This window comes from Apodemus sylvaticus, chromosome 1 (genome assembly GCF_947179515.1).
Source record: "Apodemus sylvaticus chromosome 1, mApoSyl1.1, whole genome shotgun sequence".
Taxonomy (NCBI): domain Eukaryota; kingdom Metazoa; phylum Chordata; class Mammalia; order Rodentia; family Muridae; genus Apodemus; species Apodemus sylvaticus.
This window is the reverse complement of record NC_067472.1, coordinates 105,754,478-105,775,259: the sequence shown is the minus strand read 5'-3', so window position 1 is coordinate 105,775,259 and position 20,782 is coordinate 105,754,478. Positions and strand designations below refer to the sequence as shown.

Sequence of the window (20,782 nt, the reverse complement as noted above, 5' to 3'; positions counted from 1 at the left end):
TCACACATATCAAGGCAACACGCCACCTTCAGGGCCCATGTGGCTGCAGCTGGCAGCAGACGCAGCAGGCTTCATGGTGGATGAAGAGAGAGATTCCAGCCGTAGGAGCTTGCTGCAGCAGGCTTCCAGGAGGGGAGCTCAATCCTGAGGTAGGTTGAAGGTGACTTCACGCAGGGCCTCCAACACCTCTTGCTTGTAGTTGTTGAAGTCACAGTCGGTTTGACTGACACTCTGCTCCCCCACCACCCACAACTAGCAGTTGTTTTCTGTGATGAGGCGTGCATCGTGCCTGGCAATGATAAAGCCCCCTTGTACTCGTTGATGGCCTTTCCTCTATGTCCAAGTTATTGGTTGGTTCATCCAAGATGAGGACATTAGGCTCCTGACAGACAGCTCCGCAAACACAACTCGGACTTTCTGCCCACTGGAGACTTTGCAGATCGGATGGCGTGGGCGTGGCTCTCCAGGCCAAAGCGGCCCAAGCTCTTCTGGGCATCCTTGTAGGGCAGATTAAAGCCCCACTGCAATTACTCAGTGGGCGTCTCCTCCGTGAGCAGCTGCTCTGCGTACTGCTGGTTAAAGAAGCCGATTTTCAGCCGATGGTTCTTCCTCCGTTCTCCGTTGGTCGGTGTTGGCTGCCAGTCAGCAGCAGTAGTGTGCTCTTCCCCACACCACTGGGACCCACAATGCAAATTCGGGAGTCCATGTCGATGCCAAAATCTAGGTTCTTTTTTTTTTTTTTTTTGGTTAAGGACTGCTTTATTGGTGGCAGTTAATACACATCAATAAATATTGATCCCCAAAGAAGAGCTCAGTTACTCATCAGATTTCTGGTCCATTGAGCATTGATGAAACTGAACCATGTGAAGACTGGGATGATGACGACAGCAGTTCTGCTTCTTGGGAAACGCAGCCACAGCTAACAGGTAGATGGCATAGGCTGTTCCACCAACTGTCAGAGCCATTGTGGCCCTGTAGAGGAGGGCGTCAGATGTCCCGCCTTTCAGATGAACAGGCATCCCATTATCCTCCTGAAACAGCTTTTGTTTCTCTGGAACTTTGTTTTCAAAATGCCTTCATGAAGTGGTGCTGATGGTCCTCTGGGCAATCTGACGAAGGGCCAGCAGATTCCGCAACATCTTGGCTCAGTTGTTGCCCACCAACCGCGACTACTGAACGCCAAAAATCGAAAACTACCAGACCGGAAACGGAACTCCCTCCTGGCCCAAAATCTAGGTTCTTAAAGAGTGGCTTCTGCCCCTCATAGCCAAACGTCACACCTCACACCGTGCCGGCCCAGCACAGGTGAGCTGAGAGGGGCGGGGGCGTCTGGGAAGGTGAAGCACATGCTGTACTCCTTGGGACACTTCAGGAGCTCAGGGGGTTCCTGAGACTCTCCATCCTGGGTTTTCCGTCGTCAGCACTTCCTTTGTTTGCTTTTCCTCTGGCTTGGTGGACTTGCCTCCAGCCTTCAGTTCCTTCAGCTTCTTCTCCTGTTTCTCTTACTGCTTCAGCAGTTCTTTCTGCTTCTGCTGGTACATCTTCGTGAAGGTTATGTAATTGCCCCTGTAGCAATGGAGCCGCTGAGTGTCCAGGTGAATGATATCAGTGCAAACATTATTCAGAAAGCCCTGGTTGTGGGGGACGATCAGCAACAGTCCTGAAGGTAGTTATTGAGCCATGACAGCGCTGAGGTCCCGGTGGTTAGTGGGTTCATCCAGCATCAGCACGCTGGTTCCATGAACAGTGAGTGCCCTAGCCAGGGAGACACGCATTCACCAACCCCCGGAGAATTCTACACCTCAGGGTCGAAGCCCAAGCCAGCCGGGATCTGCTGTGCCTTGACCTCTACAGCTGCTGCCCCAGTAGCTCGCAGTTCCTCATACACCATTTCCAGTTTCTCAGCTGCAGTGTCATCCCCCTGCTCCAGCTGCCCCTGAAGCCGTCTCTCCTCCTCTAGCAACCTCCGCTGTTTGGTGTCTGCATGAAAAACAGCTTGCACGGCTGGTGCTTCATCAACCACCATGCCCTGCTCGCACCGCAGCACATTAATGGGATGCTCAGGGCACAGCTGGCTATGCACTTCAGAAGTGTGGTTTTGCCTCTGCCATTGGGTCCCACCAGCCTGAAGCTGGCCACGTGTGCAGATCAGCATTGCCGAACAGCTCCTTGGCATAGGCGGAGATGCTGGAGATTCCAACTTGATGTCAGATGCATTTTTAAACATTGCCTGGCCGGAAGACACCTCTGCCTGGGACACAGAGAAGTCATTTTCTGCAGCTTTAGCTGCTTTTAATGACTCCATCTGGCGTTCATAATCCATCTGTTCCTTTAGCTTTTTCTTTTCCGTTTTGCTAAGGTCGGCCTAGGGATCGTTTGCCTTCAATTCCCCTTCTTTCTCTTCTTTCTCTTCCTCTGAACCCTGCTTGGCCTCCTTTGTGTCTTTGCCCTTCCCTGGCCGGGGAGGCTCCTTTTCTTTAGCCATGTCCTCCTCACCTTCCCCTTCACTGTCCGCAGCAGCAGCTTTACTTTTCGCTTTCCCTTTGGATTTCTCCCCCATTCCCCTTTTACTCCTGAGCCCAGGAGGCTCCTCAGCCACCGCCTTATTGATGCGATTCTTCTCTGGCTTGGCGGGCTTGAGAACACGCTTTTCTTCCTCCTCTTCCTCCTCTTCCTCCTCACTCTCATCCTGAATCAGGGCTTCAAAAACATTTCCACCTTGGCCTGTATGGGGGCGGGTACCTCATCTTCCTCATCACCGGCTGGCACAGTCAGCTGCTTAAGGCGGTCTGGAGACTCTCTCATCGCCATCATCGTCCATCTTCTTCCGCCGATGGCCTTTCCTGGTGTCTCGCTTTTCCTTCTGTTGCTGTGGTTGCTGTGGCTGCTCCTTCTCCTTCTGCAATGTTTCCTCTTCCCCAGCCTGTTTGCCCTCCACTGCCAGCTCCTCAGAGAACATCTTTTTGGACTTCTTGTCCTTTTTGCCTTTCTTCACTACTTTGTCCACGGAGCTCATGCCCTCGCTGTCCCTGATCAACTCGGGCTCGGGTAGCTGCTGCTTGGGACCCTTCAGCATCGCGGCAGCAGTTATGAGTCCTCCTGAGGTGCCCCTTGGGCATTGTTTCTTAACTTGTGGGCTGCGATCCCTTTGGGGTTGACCCCCTATCACGGGGGTCCCCTATGACCATCAGAAAACACAGGTGTTTATATTATAATTCATTACAGTAGAAAAATATAATTATGAAGTAGCAATGAAAATAACCCTATGGTCGGGGGTCACCATACATGAGAAACTGTGTTAAAGGGTCACGGTATTAGGAACGGTGAGACCCACTGGTCTAGGGGCACCTGCATTCAAGTGCACATACCCTCTACACAGATACATACACATAATTAAGCATAATACAAATAAATTATTTTATGCCAAGAAGTGCTTGCTGACTGGAGCCTGATACAGCTGTCTCCTGAGAGGCTCTGCCAGATCCTGACCAATACAGATGTGGATGTTTGCAGCCAACTATCGGACTGAGCACAGGGACCCCATGGAGGAGTTAGGGGAAGAACTGAAGGAGCTGAAGGGGCCTTATCTGGCATCAATGAGAGGAGAGGCCCTTGGTCCTGTGAAGGCTCAATGCCCCCGTGTAAAGGAAAGCTAGGACAGTGAGGCAGGAGTAGGTGGGTAGGTAGGGGAACACCCTCATAGAAGCAGGGTAAGGGGGGATGGGATAGGGGGTTTGCAGAGGGGAAACCGGGAAAGGGGATAACATTTGAAATGTGAATAAATAAAATATACAATTTTTTTTAAAAAGGAGAAAAATAAATATCTTTTTTTTTAAAAAAAATAATGCAGTGAGACTAGATAGCTGGCTCAGTTCCCAGCATGCATATGATGGCTCACAACCGCGTGCAACTCCGTCCCGTGCCCTTCCTAACCTCTGTGGGCAGCAGGCATGCATCGGTGCACCTATGTACACTCAGGCAAAATGTTCATGCACTTAATATAAATTAATCTAAATTATTTTTCAGCCAAGCAAGTTTAATTAGAAAATGACTTGAAGGCTGATACAGGGAGGGAGAGGCTAAGAAGTGGACCTTCTGAGTTCCCTTCCTGTACCTCAAACAGCCATCAACTTTAAATGATGGGCATTGTGTGTGATTTGATCGGGAAATGAACCATTACTACAAGCCAATTTCAGATTATCTCTAAGAAAAACATAAGAGGCCCAATAAGAGTTGGTGGATCTATCCGACATCGCTGTTCCAGCTTTAGTCCTTGACAGAGCCTGAGGATGGTGCCAACTGTACTGAAGACCAGGAGATTCAGTCCCAGGTCCTACTGTATGCCTCAGGTAGTTGTATGGGATCAGGGACGATGGTCACTCTCCGTGGAGTAGGGTGAGATTCTGTTTAGAGGCATGGCAGCCAGCATGAACATTAGGGTTCAAACCATAGGGGACTCTAGGGCGTGATGACAGGACTGCAGGCAGCAGCCAAGGAGACAGATTGTTCTGCCTTGTACTGTAGGCTAGGATCAGCGGGGACATACAGATGACTCTGTCCTGTTGATGAAGACATGTTTCCTGACCCTTTAGGGCAAAGTTCATGGCTCCCTGTCTCTGCCCGGAGCCATTGGCAGCTTCTTGAAGACAAGGACAAAAAGCACACTTTCATTTATTTTATTTTGTGTGTGTGTGTGTGTTTTGAGACAGGGCTTCATGTAGCTAACCTCACACTAGTATGTAGTCCCCAACTGACCTTAGTTCCTGATTTCCCTCCTAAATTTCCCAAGTGCTAAGATTAATATGAGTCTTAATATTAATAAGACTTGATATGAGTCATCATATCAAGAAAAATCCTATTTTGGATCCCTGTCATCTATTATGGGATGGTTAAGTGTGGGATGGGGCAATATTTCATACAGCATCCCTTCAGACACTCAGCCTCCTATGGGTATCTATTTGTCCACTTACCAGCAAACATTTTCTGTCCATTAAGGTGTGTGTGTGTATGTGTGTGGTGTGTGTGTGTGTGTGTGTGTGTGTGTGTATTTAAAGACCAATTAGAGAAGGTTAAGACCATGGACTTTGGCACTTGACCACCTGGATAGGAATCTTTTCCTTGCTACCTTCTGGTAGTCAACAGTAAGCAAGTAAGCCAGATCCTAGACACTCCAGTTTTCTCAACTGTTCTATGAGGACAATAATAGCATCTACCTTATGGATTATTAAAATATTGCTCACATCAGACTGTCCCCTACTCCATTATCTGTACTGTGCAAGACAGTCTTCAGTTTATTCCTTGCCCTGGGAGACTCCAAGCAGCATTTGACGTCCTTTTTGATTGCAAAAATAGAATGACTCTGCTCTTGTTAGGTATTTAAATAACACCAGCTGTCTGGTACTACCCCCAAGTCCCTGACAGACAAATAATTTACTCCTAAAAGTTAAAAAAGGGCGGGGGGGTGCCATTCTGTAAATTTATCAAAGTAAATTGGGGCTATTGGAATATATGGTATATTAAAAATCATATCAGGAAATCCAGACCCAAGAATGTATCAAACACTCCAAATAGAGAAAAAGGTGCAACACCTTTGCCAGGATCCCACAAAGGGGAAGGTGTCTAACACTGTGATGGCAAACCATACTCTGTCCACCTGGCATATGCCTCAAAAGACCACAGGCGGAGAACGCCCAACTTCCCTGATTATGTCCAACTGTCCTGAGAATGTCCAACTGTCCCAAGAACTTCAACCTGACCTTACTCCCCACTGACTGTCCTCCCATCTGTGTCTGCCCATCCATCCATCTGCTTGACCTGGTCCTTCGCGTCACCTCTGTGACCTCCACATTCTCACATCTTGCTTGAGTGGCTCAGCCTGACCCTGAGGTTTGACTCAGCTACCAGCGACCAGTGCCGTCAGGTTCGTTAGCACCTTATCTAACCACTCTCTTTGTATCTGACTTCTTTGTAACCTCCTGCACTCCACTGTAGGCGCCTCAATTCTTTGTAGCCATCCAGTAACCTACATGTATACATACTTACACATATATTTACTGTGTGATACGTAATGTGTGATCTGAGAGCTAAGATTAGTAGTTAAGATTGAAATAAAAGAACCTGTGTTTGCCTTGGCCAGCTATCAAGGGAAACTGGGAATACAAATAGCAGCCAATGAAACCGATGTAACTTATGAATTTATTGTTATTAAATAAATTCTAGTATGTGGAAAGGCATAAATGTATCCATCTATACTTCTGACATCGAATTCTCATGACAGATGTAAACGCATTGACAATTTTAAAGATTTTAGAGTGTCCAACACATGACAAATACTATCTAGATGTTAGCTATTATCTGTGCTCTAGGGCCATGGGACTGGCATGGGGGCAGGAAATGAGTCCAAACCAGGATAACCTAGGTAGAGTCAACAGAGGTTCAGGCATAGTGCTGAGGGAAATGGGAGGCAGGCAGGGTGGGCTCAGCCTGGCAGGTATAGGTTGGATTCAGCATGCCATCAGAAAACACTTTATACATCAATGATCACCATAGGTCCTGAAAATGTGGGATCATTTAGGGGCCTGTAGGCTGCCATGTGCCTTGGTGAAAGGTCTCAGTTCAAAGGCACGCACAACAAACTATTTAACTGGTTGCTCTTCCATTTTGTAAATATCTACTAAGGCCCTATAGGTGTCAGACGATAGGGAGATGAGGACCCAAGAGTCAAACTGTGCATTACCTACCCCAAAGGAGTGCAAATACACAGTGACTGAGACAGAAAATGACCCCAGATCCCTGGCCTTCCTGCTCACTCTGCTTTACACCAGGACAAGTGTTGGGCAGGAACACTGAGTTCATCTTGTACAGGAACCAAACTGTTGCAGTTACTTTCCCCACCCTACACAGAATTATTAATAAGATTAGGTGCTCTGGAACAGGGCCTTATGTTTCCCAATGTCTCTCCTTCTCCCAGAGCCTGGAGCTATCTTAATATTTACTCTTTAAAACCACATCCCCACCATTGATGACTCACAATAACTTTTGTCATCCCCTCTGAAACCTCCTATTATATATGTTTGCCCATGCCAGTCTGTCCGCCTTGTTAATGCTTGGCATTGAGCCTCATTCTGGTTGTCATTCTGTTCTTCCTCTTTCCACTTCCTGCCCCACCCACACCCGCTGTTACTGGAGCTATTAAGGGTCAACGTCTATCCCAGCGCTTAGGAGGCAGAGGCAGGAGGATCTTCTGCAATGGCAGTAGGCAAGTAGCTGCCTGGCAGAGGTCGTGGGTGGGGGGCTTAGAGAGTAAGAAAGCCCACAGTGCGGGGATGTAGGCTCGGGCTTTAGGCTAATATCTGAAAAGGAAATAAAGAAAAGGGAACAAAAAGTTGGTGGTCAGTGCAGATCTGAGTGTGTGTCCCAGGTCAGAGGACTACACCAGAGATACATCGAGTGCTTAGAAACAGGGACTGGTTATTAAAAAAAGAACAACACTCCCAAGAATGGGAGTGAGCTAGTGGGCTAAGTCAAAGGCTCCGGGACTGAGGCTCAGGATCCTTTATAAGACTTTGACATGACAACCACCTCTCCAAATTGTAGTTCTGGGGACTTTTCTGGCACATACTCTCTTGTATGAAGTTCAGGTCAGGAAGGGTTTCTGGGCCAACTGGTTTCTTTCACAAATTAATCTTGATATTCTGGCCTCCAGTGCCTGTTCTTCCCTCCGCTTCTGGGATTGGGTTGTCTGATGACTCACAATGGAGTTCCCCTCAGAGATCAGGCCTGCATAATGGATGCAACCCCTACAAAGGTAACAGTACCTTCCCAGGAGTAGATTGTTTTTGTGAGCCATCTATGTAGAACATGCATTTCTGTCCGTTTGTTTTAATCTAGATTAATTCTAATGGGTCAGGCCAGACTCAGGGCATTCCTGAGGCATAGCTAAGGAAAGAATCTAATGCAACTGTTTCTCTGCTCAACTACAGCTTCTGCCTAATCCTGCTTCTTTCAAATCTTGCATATCTTGAAGTACCTGCTAAGTCCCACACCAACCCAAAATAAACCGCTTTGTACACTAGTCTCCCTCTCAGTTTCCGAGGAACTCAATATATTACTGAATTCTGTTTTTCTATCACTATTAAAACTTTAATATTATTAGCTTGTCAGCCGTGAACACCTAAGTTCCCAGGGTTGGATCTTCGTTTCTCAAATACAGTGTAGTAAACGCTCCAAGTTCCTGCAGAACATAGTCCATACTAAAGAATGATTATTGGAATGAATGGGTGGTTAAGACCAATCCTGCAGGACTATTGGTCACACAGGTAGGTAGGCTGGAACTGAAGCTCCACTCCGGGGCTGTAGCTCAGGGGCGTGGCCAAGAGTCCCCGCCCCGAGACCCGACTGAAGGCGGGGCCCACGCACGCAGCCTCTGGCGCGATGTCACTGCCCGTGGTCCGGCTGGTTTGGCTCGGGAGAGTGCACTACTCGGAGCTGCTGGCGTTGCAGGAGCATTGGCTACGGCGGCTACAGGCCGATCCTCGCCCTGGGACCCTGTCGGGGACCAAGGCGGGCGTGCTCTTGGTCTGCGAGCCAGCGGGGCCCGTATACACCGGCGGGCTACGCGGCGGCCTGACACCCGAGGAGACTACGAGACTGAGGGCCTTGGGCGCCGAGGTGCACGCTACCGGCCGCGGCGGCCTGGCTACTTTCCACGGCCCGGGCCAGCTGCTCTGCCACCCGGTGCTTGACCTGCGGCTCCTAGGCCTGCGCCTGCGCACCCACTTGGCGGCGCTGGAGGCGTGCGCCGTGCGTCTGTGCGAGCTCCGGGGTCTGCGGGGCGCCCGCGCGCGGCCGCCGCCCTACACTGGCGTCTGGTTAGGCGAGCGCAAAATCTGCGCGATCGGTGAGCGCGCGGGGGTGGAGCCGGGGAGGAGCCGGGGCAGGGCCCACCTCCGGGAGCTCTAAACTGTAAATGCCACTGGCCTCCCTCTAGGAGCTGAGACTGAAGAGACCTCTAGTTCCTCACTCAGGGATGGAGAAGCACTAGGCATGAGTTGCCAGGTTACATCCTGTGACTCACAACAGGGGGATAGGATGCCAAAATTTAAAACTTCCAAAGCAAACGCAATTCCTGTGTTAAATAAGGGCGGCCGATGTGTAACCAGGGCCCACACTGCAATAGACTTAACACCCCCCCCCACCCCCCCCCCACCCCCAGATCCAGTCTGTGTTCTATCCAGGTTCCAAGGGATTCGGCCCAGGCCTTCTTTCAGCACTACAGGGATTCTGAGGCCTCAAAGAAGGAAAGTATAGCTATGCTAAGACATTTTGGCTTGCCTTGCAGGAGTCCGCTGTGGAAGACACATCACATCCCATGGCTTGGCTCTGAACTGTTCTACCGACCTCACGTGGTTTGAGCACATTGTGCCTTGTGGACTAGTTGGGACTGGAGTCACTTCCCTGAGTGAGGCACTTCAGAGACTTGTCACTGTGGATGAAGTAATGCCATCTTTCCTTGTGGCCTTCAAGGAGACTTTCAAGTGCACATTAGTATCTGAGGACAGCCCCAGCTGAAGGACACTCATTCACCTTAGCCTGGGGATGATTGTTCTGCAATAGAAAGCTCCTAGTCTGACTGAGCCCCAGAACTACTCTGTGATTTGTCTGACCATGACCTAGGACAGATTCTGAGCTATTGCTTCTTATATCTCCTCACCTACCTCAGGGGTCATTATGAAAATACTATAAAAAGTCACAAGCTACATAAAGCATCCCTGTGACCATTAACACCTGTTAACAGAGACTCTCGAGTGTTATTATAAACCGACATTTCCTAATTACTTGCTACTTTTCCAGTACTGTATCTAACAGCAATTTTGGTCTTTAGGTCTTTTGAGTTCTGTGGTAACCGAATCTCTGTGAGGTCCAGTGAAGTGATAAAGTTACTTCGCTCTCAAAAGACCTGAGTCTTTCTTCAATAAAGGGGAAAACCTCTTCAAAAAATAAAAATATTTTTGCCTTTTTGGGTTGAATACCACAAGTTTGATAATTTACCTCTTTTGCTTGAGGTCAACAGAGATGGGTACACCCTCCTTGCATACAAAGGCAAGGTAGATAGAGGGAAGGTTTTCATAAATGGGTTTGTGCATGTCAGGTCTGCTGAGAAGCAGAAAGTTTGTGATTCGAGACAGTCAAGGAACACATTACCTTGTTTCTTGTGGATCAGGAATTTTGAGGAAATGTACCTAGGTTGGTTGGAGTCCTGCCGGAGCCTCCATTTAAAGGTGTCCGTTGTCATTAGAAGGCTAAACTGTTGCTGAAGGTCACTTTCTAAGAAGGATCACTCCATCATGCGTGCCGGGTTGCTCCTAGTCGTCATTGAGAAGCCTCAGTTCCTTACCTGCAGACTCTTCTGTAGGACAGCAGTGGCATTAGAAGGAGGGCTATAGGAGCTCCCGTGTCTTTTATGAGCTAGCTTTGGAAGCCACATGGTCCGTTCTGTAGTCTTCCAAATGAGCCTTATTCAGAACCAAAGGAGTATCTCATCTGCTGCAAGAGATGAAGCTCTTTAGGAGCCATCTTGGTTTGGTCCCCATAGCTTATGAAAAGCAGAGCTTTGGCTGAGCCTCTCTAGGGGTCAGTGCTGTTCACCAGAAATGCAGCAAGAACTGCACTGTAGTCACATTTCCTAGGAGCCTCACTAGGAAGGCTTTAATCGTGAGCTTTAATACATTTGCCTCAATTCATTTTAAAAAGCTTTATAAGTATTTTATACTTATACTGTCTCAACAATTCAGGGCACGCTTTATACTTTGAACAAGCCTCGCTTGACTCCCCAGCCCTCTGGTTAAGGATGGGCCTGAAGCCAGGCCTGCCTTCATTTACTTAATTTTTGACAGTGGTCTCAGGTAGCCCAGGCTCACCTAGAACTCGCTATGTAGCACCCGCCTGTGCTATTCTGGGTGGCGGAGCATAGCTACATGGTGGCCGATTGATTTGGCCTTTGACAGTATGAAGCAGCGTGAAAGCGTCTGCATAGGCAAGAAGGAGTCACATAGTTTCATGGCAGGGAACACGCTGAGAATAACACTGGCACAGACCCAGTGCACAGGAACTGCTCTCATTTTAATTGTTACATTCTGTTCTCCGCTGGTTTTTACCCTGTGGGGTGGAGGGGAAGGGTGTTTCAAGACAGTTTCTCTGTGTAGTCCTAACTATCATTGAACTCTGTAGACCAGGCTGGTCTTAAACTCAGAGATCCACCTGCCTCTGCTTCCCCAGTGTTGGCTTAGAGTGTGTGCCACCACTGCCCTGCATCCTTTGGTTTTCTTTTTTTTTAATAAATTAATCTTTTTAAAGATTTATTTATTTATTATATGTAAGTATACTGTAGCTGTCTTCAGACACACCAGAAGAGGGCATCACATCTCTTTATAGATGGTTGTGAGCCACCGTGTGATTGCTGGGATTTACACTCAGGACCTTCGGAAGAGCAGTCAGTGCTCTTAACTGCTGAGCCATCTCTCCAGCCCTCCTTTGGTTTTCTTAAGGGAGCTATCCCCAGGTCCTGTAGCTTCCCCTCATGGCTGTAAAGCCTTTAAATATAGAGCTGTGGTTGTCTTATTTCCTTCATATTTCTGGCAAACAACAACTGAGCCTGGTCAGTCATAAATACTGAGTAGAACTGAACCATGTGAAAAGTCTCCCATTGTGGTCTTGGAGATGGCTCTGTGGATAAAGCACTTGTTGTGGAAATGTGAGGATCTGAGTTCAAATCCCAGAACCCACATAAAAACTGGCAGGCACACAGTTATGCTGGATAGTTTTATGTCAACTTGACACAAGCTAGAGTCATGTGAGAGGAAGGTGCTGAAATTGAGAAAATGCCTCCTTATGATCAGGCTGCAGGGAAACCTATAGGGCATTTTCTTAATTAGTGATGCATGGGAAGGGCCCAGCTCATTTCCCGTGGTGCCATCTGTGGGCTGGTGGTCCTGGGGTCAATAAGAAAACAAGCAGGCTGAGAAGCCACAGGGAGCAGGCCAGTCAGTACTCAGCACCCTCCGTGGCCTCTGCATCAGCTCCTGCCTCCAGGTTCCTGCCTGGTTTGAGTTCCTGCTCTGACTTGCTTCAGTGATAACCTAAGCCATCACTGACTTCCTTCAGGGATGGTTTGTATATGCTTGGCCCAGGAAGTGGCACTGTTAGGAGGTGTGGCCTTGTTGGAGTAGGTGTGTCACTGTGGGCATGGAACCCTCATCCTAGCCACCTGGAAGTCAGTATTCTGCTAGCAGCCTTCAGATAAAGATGTAGAACTCTCAGCTCCTCCCTGCCCCACACCTGCCTGGATGCTGCCATGTTCCCGCCTTGATGATGATGGACTGAACCTCTGGCTTATGGTTTCAGAGGAGTAAGAGTCTGTCGCCATTATGGGGATTGTTAACAGCAAGCACCAGACATGGCAGCAGGAACGGCTGAGAGCTCACATCTTCAACTGAAACCAGGAAGCAGAGAGAGGAAATCATAGTTAGTGGCCTAAGTCTTTAAGATCTCAAAATCTGCCCCAAGGACACACTTCCTCCAAGAAGGCCACACCCCTCCAACAAGGCCACACCTCCTAAGCTTGCTGAAACAGATACAAACTGGGAACAAAGTATCCAAATGCCTGAGACGATAGGAAACCATTCAAATCACCACAAGGTGAAATCTTAAAAGTCAAACTCAAAGAGATTGAGAATAAAATAATGGTTGCCAGAGGCAAGGATAGACGGCAGAAGGGAGGGTGAGGTCAGGCTCCAGGCACAGGAAGAGTAGGTTCTGTAGTGTATGTTTCACTAGGAGAGAAGATTTTGGATGTGTTCACCACAGAGAAATAATATTTAAGGGAATTAATGTTTATCATCCTGATCTGACCAGTATATATATATATATATGTGTGTGTGTGTGTGTGTGTGTGTACACACATATACATATACCTCAAAATATATTGTACCTCATAAGGAAGTTCAATTATTTTAGTCAAATGCAAAGCTTATTTTACACACACGTGTATATATATATACACGTGTGTGTGTGTGTGTGTATGTAATAATGTATGTATGTATATATGTATATAACATACACCTTTAGTCTTAGCACTAGGAGGCATAGGCAGTCAGAGTCCTGTGAGTTCAAGGTCAACTTGGTCTACTTAGTAAGACCCTAAATAAATAAATAAATCTTTAAAAAAAAAAAAGAGGACCATGATTTACTTACCATTGGTCCCTACCTCAGAGCCTGATATAGAATAGATTGCAGGAAGTGTATGATAGTTATTAATGCTTACTGGTATTTTTTGCTCCCTGCCCTCTGGACACAGGACAGGAATGTACTTCCCGACACGGCAGGTAATTTATTCTGGTAAATAAATTATGAGCAGTAGTGGCTTCTCATTTCTCAGCTGAGCACTGAGTAGCTGGTGCTAGACTTCAGTGTTCTTCTATACAGAAGGCACCAGCGACAAAGAAGAGGATAGCTCCTTCCCGGGGGACTCAGTAAGCAGAGCCTCATCTGACGCTGAGCAGGATGTCAACTACTAAAATGGCATAGACATTTAATCCTAGCACTGGGGAGTCAAAGGCAGGTGGATCTCTGTGATCCATGGGCCATAGGATCTCTGTGATCCATAGGCCAGCCTGGCCTATGGAGCAAATTCCAGGCTAACCACGGCTTCAGAATGAGACCCTGTCACAAAACAAACAGAAAGGTTATTGGAAAAGGTTCTGGAATCTTAACAGTGTAGCCGTGAGGCTCGGGAAAAGGACCAGAGCAGGTCACAAAGCGTTCGTGAGTGAAAATTCTGGGAAAGAGGCTGTGTCTGCAAAGGTGCAACAACTGGTTAAATGAGAGAGCTGCAGGTCCGGAACCTAGTGACGGTTTGTTGTGAGTTAGGGCTAGCCCCTAAAAAGCCATGCTCTCCTTTGTGTTGGACCTAACACCCAAGATCCTGGCAAACAGCTATTAACCTGACAAAACCCCATTCTCCACCAACTGTCGGGTACAAATGGTATCAGATGGCATCTGAGGCCTAGAGCTGAGACACCACAGCCTGGCTGGAACCTGCCTCTCTGGTGTTTCTTGATTTATGGCTTTCTTTGCCCTGCCCTGTTACCATAAAAACTTCATGCAACTACTTACCTGCTGCAACATGGAATTTGAGGTAACCAGACCCTGGCCACTCATGTTTGGCTCTAGAAGAAACAATCGCTTATGCCCCCAAGGTGGGAGAATTGACACCTGTAGGGAACCCTGGCAACCTGTTCTCTGTATCCTTTGCCACTTGCTTCAGTCCAACTTTCTCTACTATCTCATCCCTTGTAGTCAGATTATGTGAATACTGGGCTGGAGACAACGGGTGTACAGGTAAATGGCGGCCAGGCTCCGGGAGATCTCGCTGGGACAGAAGGCAGTGGATGAGAACCAAATTAGGAGAGGAAAATGCTAAGATAAGTTTTCGAGGGATCAAGTTTGAGGCAGGCATGGAGAAAGCTCAGAGGCAGCTGGATCTGGTGCATGGGTGTGACAGGTGGTGGTTTAAGTCTGCGGGCCTAGGAGAAAGGGGAGAAGGCTGTTATATGAGGCACGGGCTGAGGAGTAGGCCAAGGTGACCGACAAGCAGGTGCCATGCGACTGGCACAGGCATAGAAAGAGATGACACTTCTTGCATTTGCCCAGTGGGTGGGAGCCATAAAGGGAGGATGGGGCAGAGAGCTGGCTCAGCAGACAAGCACTTTTTGCTCTTTAGAGAACCTAGGTTCAGTTCTCAGCCCCTATACGGTGCGTCTCAAGCATCCTTAACTCCAGTTCCGGGGACCCAACACCTTCATCTGAACTCCTTGGGCACTGCCTGGATGTGCACAGGCATGCATGCAAACAAAACCCCAAACACAGAAAGAAAAATAAAGGAGCTCTTTAAAAAGCCTCTGAGGGGCTTAGTGATCTGCGTGAGATCATACAGTTGGTCAGGGCAGGGGGCTGGTCTCTGAATGGAGTGGTGTCCGGAAGAAGGGGGCCTCCAACAGCCAGAGGGCCGAGCCAGGGAGGACGTGGAGCAGAACACGGGAGTTTAGTGGAGTGGAGCGTGGCATCGTGTCAGGCCACTCCTTCCTGCCAGGACAGAGCTCACCTCCGGTTTCCCGCTGGGGGCCTTCCTCCAGGAAGGAAGCTGAGCAAGAGGAAGATATCTAGCACCCTGGCTTCCCCCTGGAGAAAGCCCACTCTTGTTTGTTCAGAGGCTTTTCCTCATGCGTAAACAGATTGTTCAGTCTGGTGGGCCAATGTGGAGGGTACAGACGTGACTGGCTGCAGCTGACGGTCCAGGATCTTGTTCCTTTGGTGAGCATGGCCAGGAAACCAGACAGAACCTGCTCTGGGAACATGACCAGGTGTATATTGCTCCATTCAAAAAGTCTCTTTTAAACAAAGCTTACTATCAGTGTGTATTTATGTACATACATACTGATATATACATATATACACGCACACAAATATATGTGTACATATACACATACATATACATATATTTGCTGTTGTTTTTTGAGAAGATCTCAATATGCTCAATATGTAATCTAAGCTAGTCTTAAACTCAGTGCAATTCTCCTGTCCTAGCCCCTCAAGTATTGAGATTGTGAATGTATACAATCACACTTGGCATATAATTATATTTTTGAATGATTTAATTTTGTTTTAGTAAAAACCTATGTTAGTGTTTGGTTTGTCTGAGTTTACGATGCAGCTGTACTTTGTAATCTTGAACTCCTGATCTGCCTTTGCCTCCCAAGTGCTTGGATTATGGGAGTCTACCTCCAGGCATGGCCTTCATCAGCTTTGTAATAAAGCACATACACAGAATAAAAACTTTAAGGGTGCAGCATGTTGAATGTAGTCTTTTCCAGTCCCTCTCCCCCTTTAGACTCAGCCCTCTTCCCTGGAAGCTCACAGGAAATGCTTCCTGTTTGTCTTGCTTACATGTCTTAGAGAGATTTGTGCATATGTGTATATATGTGTAAATGAATGTATATATGTGTTTATGGGCACCCCCTCTCTCTCTCACATAGTAGCACGCCATGTGCTAACCTTCTGCTTTGCCTGTTGCTTCAGATCAGTAGTACATCAGAACAGTTCATTCTTTTAAAGGACTGTTTAGTATTCCATTGACTGATTTGCTGTGCCAGTGTTCCTTTAGCTAGCTCCTAGTGGAGACATTAAGATCATTAGCAATCTTTTCTTTACAAGAATCCTTTGTTTCAAACAAAGACTGTGGGGCCAGGGTGTCGCTCAGTTGGTGAAGTGCTTGCCTAGTGTGCATTCAGCTCTGAGTTCGATACCCACCACTGCAGAAAACCAAGTTCGGTCGGGGGGGTGCTTGTAATCCTGCCCCTCAAGAGGTGGAGGCAGGAGGATCAGAAGTTCAAGATCATCCTCCAGTATACACCAAGTTCAAGGCTCTGCCTGCCTATGTGAGACCCTGTCTCAAAAGAACGATAAAGAGGCACTAGACCAGTGCTTCTCAGCCTTCCTAGTGCCGGAACCCTTTCATATAGTTTCTCACGTTGTGGTGATTCCCCGACCATAAAATATTTTTATTGCTATTTCATAACTGTAATTTTGCTACTTGTATGAATCATAAAGTATATATGTCATATACAGGATATCTGATTTGCAACCTCCATGAAAGGGTCATTTGTCTCCCAAAGGGGTCAAAACCAACAGGTTGAGAATCACTGCACTAGACTAAAGCCATATTGTTTAATATTTCAAATTCCCTCAACTATGAACTTTTCTATTTGAAAGACTGATTCTGGTGGCTTGTTTGCTTATTTGTTTGAGCAGTCTTACTATATAGCTCTGCCTGCCTCTGCCTGAGAGCTGGGATTAAAGGTATGAGCCACTATGCCTCTGCCTTCTGGTTTTGTAATATCCTTACTGCCTAGCACATTGGAGGAAGTGGTGACGTAAGGCTCCTGTGATGAGCCTTCACATCTGTCCTTTGCTGATGCACATCGATCTTCAGTCTGCGAAGCTGGCTTCCCAGCCTTACTCACGCACCTCCAGGCTCAGAGCACTGCCTCTGTTAGCGCTGGGATTGAGTCTAGGGCTTTATGCGCGGTAAGGGCTCTACCATGAAGCTCTACCTAGCCCCGCCTTCACCTTTCATTTTGCATTGTTAGTTTTGCGACAAGCTAGCTCAGCTTAGGCCTCTTGCCTCCATATCCTGGGTGCTGGATTTCAGATCAACACATTTATGTCTGGCTTCCCACTCTCTCCTTTTTTTTTTTTTCTTTTTTCTTTTTGGCTTCTCCCTAAGTTTCTCGTGCTGGCTTTCAACTCATTTTGTGGCTCAAGCTGGCTTTGAACGTGGATTTTTCTGTCTCCAGTATTTTGAGTGAAGAGGATTAAGGCCCAAATTCTTACTGTGCTGTCTGATTGTTAGAAAGTTTGTCTTTGGAGCTAGAGAGCTGGCCCCTCAGTTAAGAGCGATTACTGCTCTTTCAAAGGTTCCCAGCACCCAAATAATGGTTGACAATTCCCCATAACTCTGGTCCCAGGGCTTCTGATGCTCTTTTCTGGCTCCAGGGCTCCTGAGCGTCCAGGTGCACATGTCCTTGAGCAGGTGCACATGCATATACATACATTTTATTACTGTTGTTTTTTAAGACAGAGTCACATTATGTAGCCTTGGATGGGTCGAGGCTTGCTATATAGACCAGGTTGTATTCCTACTCACAAAACTGGCCTGCCTCTGTCTCCTGTTTGCTTGGATTAAAGTTGTAAGCCACTATGTCTGCCAAACACATAAATTTAAAAAGCAAAAAAAAAATCTTTAAGAAAAAAGATAGATATTTTTCATCATAAACTGAAATCTGTTTCCAACATTGTCACCACTGTGCCCTCCTGCAACGTCCTCTCAGCGGCCTTCCCTGGGTGTCCCCTCATGTCTCCTGGTGGCCCTGAGCACACTGAGTCACGGGTCCTTATTTGTGTGCCCCACACCATCCAGACCGTGAGTCCTGCTGCCGGGATGGTAGCCATGCACCTGCAGCTTCCTCATCCCCAGCCCAGGCCTTGCGCAGAGGAGATGCCCAGAAGCAGACTGCGAAATGAGCAAGTGGATTCTCAGGCGTGTTCACTTCAAGAAAAACACTTCTGGTTCGGTTTTCCCCTAAGATGGATTTTAAACCCCTTCTCAGGCTTTCATTGGCCAACGTGGGCTTAATCTGCATTGCCTGTAATTGAAGATACTGTGTCTCGCACTGTCTGGTATAGAGTCTCAGCCTCTCCAGGACCCTGAGGATACATAGATGGGTCAGTTCCAGCCCTTTGTAGCAGGGATACATCCATCTATAAACAAAATGAGCAGTCAGTTGTTTATTAGACTGCATGCTGTATGAACAGAAACCGCCGGAATACAGATGAAGCGATAAATCTAAAAAGGAAGAAGGGGTGAGAAGAGCTTCAGGGTGACATCGAATGGACTCTGCATCACAAGCTGGAAATACACGCTCTGCTCACACTAGCTCCAATGCAGGGGAATATTCTATGACCTGCGTGTTCTAATCTCTACATCAAGAAGCAGGGACAGGAGCATTGCTACAGTTTCCCTGGTCTACAGAGTGAGTTCCAGGCCAGCCAGAGTTAAACAGGGAGAACTCAAGCATGGCAGAATTCACCTTTAATATCAGCCCTCAGTGGCAGAGTAAGGTGGGTTTCTGAGTTCAAGGTCAACCTGATCCGACTTAGTTAACTGGGACCCTGACTCAAAAGAGATAGACAGAAGAAATAGGGAAAAGAGGGAACAGGAAAGAAACAGGAAGGAAAGGGAAGGAAAGAAAGGAAAGGAAATTAGTGAGCTCCTGTCTTAAATAACTAAACAAGTCTGAGCTAGGTGTCAGGCGTAATCATCAGGGCCTCGGATAACGGCATCAGGACTAGATCTTCCTTCTTCTGTTAGCTCTGCTTACCTTGGACCAGTCTCTCTGTCCTGCCAAGGGTACACCTTACACAACCTTATGCTGAGTACGCATCCCTTATTCCCGCCCCCCTTTCCTAATGCATCTCCTCTTTCCTAATGCCCACTTGTGATCAGGTTTTTGTCTGAGAGTCTTTTTTAGGGGGATCCAAATTCACTTCTGGCACATTTGTCTGGTGGGAAAACCTGAGTCAGGCCAGAGCTTTGGGTTTTAGTTGCCTCAAGTGGGTTTTACAAATATTGAAAAACTCTAAGGCACCGCCCTTCCTCCTACAAGCTGCTGGTCTGGTAGGAAAACCCATAATAATTCCTCAATAATTATGCTGACACAACATTGTGTCAGCTTGACACAAACTAGTGTCAATTGAGAGTAGGGAGCCTCAGTTGAGAAAATGTCTCCATAAGATTAGGCCTCAGGCAAGCTTATCCCTATTTTTAATTCGTGATTCATGAGTGATGGCCCAGCCCATTGTGGTTGGTGCTATGCCTAGGCTGGTGGTCTAAGTTCTATAAGAAAGCAGGCTGAGCAAGCCATGAGGAGCAAGCCAGTAAGCAGCACCCATCCCTGGTCTCCGCATCAGCTCCTGCCCCCAGCTTCCTGCCCTTTTTGAGTTCCTGTCCTGACTCCTTTCAGTGATGAACAGTGAAGTGGACACAAGCTGAATAAATCCTTTCTTCTCTAAGTTCCTCTGGTCATGGTGTTTCATCACAGCAAAGATAACAATAGACTTTGCGGTGCCTTGTCAGCCACACCTTCATTTGCTTCTTAGGACCTTATGAGATTTGTGGGACCAATCTTCCTGTTTGGCAGGTAATGATCCTGAAGCTTAAAGTAAATTAACCCAGGGCCCAGAGCCAAAGGTGTCTTCAGTTGGCTATTCCCACAACTGTACCTAAGTCTTCACTGTCTGGTGGCTTCTAGACTAGGGGAACAAGGAGAGTCTTCACTTCCGTGTTCAGATGGTGCTCCAGGAAAGACAGCCACATTTGTTGCTAGTCTTCTAAATATCTTGATGACTCTTGAAGTGGGTGATTTGAAACACCTAATAAAACAAAGAGTGCACTTATGATCCTGGGGTTCCGACATCACCACCCTCAGACTGGAGGATACCCCTGCTCCCTATCCCCATTCCTCCCCCTCCCACCCCACTCTGCCCCACCCCCAGCTAGAGCATAGTTCTCATCAGAGGCTTGAGAAGCCAGGGTAGGGATTTTAATTGGGGCGATATTGCAAGGAAAGGGAAAATAAGGGGGAATGGAGCTTAGAGAGATAGAGGAGGACATCTGATTTAGTGCAGGGGACCTTCCTGGGAGGAAGCATGTCCAGGCATCGAGAATAGCACAGCCAGAGGCTCGAGGATGGAGAACACATGGCTACATTTGAAAGTGAGGTTGTTGTATTCTACTTTCTGGGGTGATTCACCCTCCTCCCTGTGCCTTAGTTCTCTTACTCCCCTCTACTGCATCCCATTACCCCTAGACCTAGACCCAAAGCCAGAAGTGAACAGGAGAGGAGCCACTCATCCTGGCTGTTGTCATTGTCTGTGCTAGGTCCTTCTGCCTGTCCCCTCCATGTGCCAACATTCTCTGCCCAGCATAGGTCTCATTGCTCTGGAGTTTGCATCTGGGCTGAGCCAACAGGAGGCAGAAGTAGAGGACCAATGGGAGGAGGGGCAAGAGAAACCAGTATTTATTCCAAGATGGTTGGCTGTAGCCTTTAGCAAAGGCCATGGCTCCAGTCTGGATGCCCTCCCCACCACTGTCCCTCCCCATCCCCCA

At 47.6% G+C, this 20,782-nt stretch overlaps 1 protein-coding gene and 2 pseudogenes across 1 annotated transcript; 1 reads left to right on the top strand and 2 right to left on the bottom strand.

Moving 5' to 3' along the window:
• Window positions 1-138: 138 nt before the first annotated feature.
• LOC127681321 (ATP-binding cassette sub-family F member 1-like) lies at window positions 139-3,076 on the bottom strand (annotated as a pseudogene).
• Window positions 738-1,219, bottom strand: LOC127681327 (cytochrome c oxidase subunit 7A2, mitochondrial-like; annotated as a pseudogene).
• Window positions 3,077-8,408: 5,332 nt separating the features above from the next.
• Lipt2 (lipoyl(octanoyl) transferase 2) lies at window positions 8,409-10,028 on the top strand. Its single transcript, XM_052177429.1, has 2 exons — window positions 8,409-8,899; window positions 9,341-10,028. Exons 1-2 carry the CDS (start codon window positions 8,434-8,436, stop codon window positions 9,568-9,570), a joined length of 696 nt encoding a protein of 231 aa, XP_052033389.1. The 5' UTR covers window positions 8,409-8,433; the 3' UTR covers window positions 9,571-10,028.
• The last annotated feature ends 10,754 nt before the right edge of the window (window positions 10,029-20,782 follow it).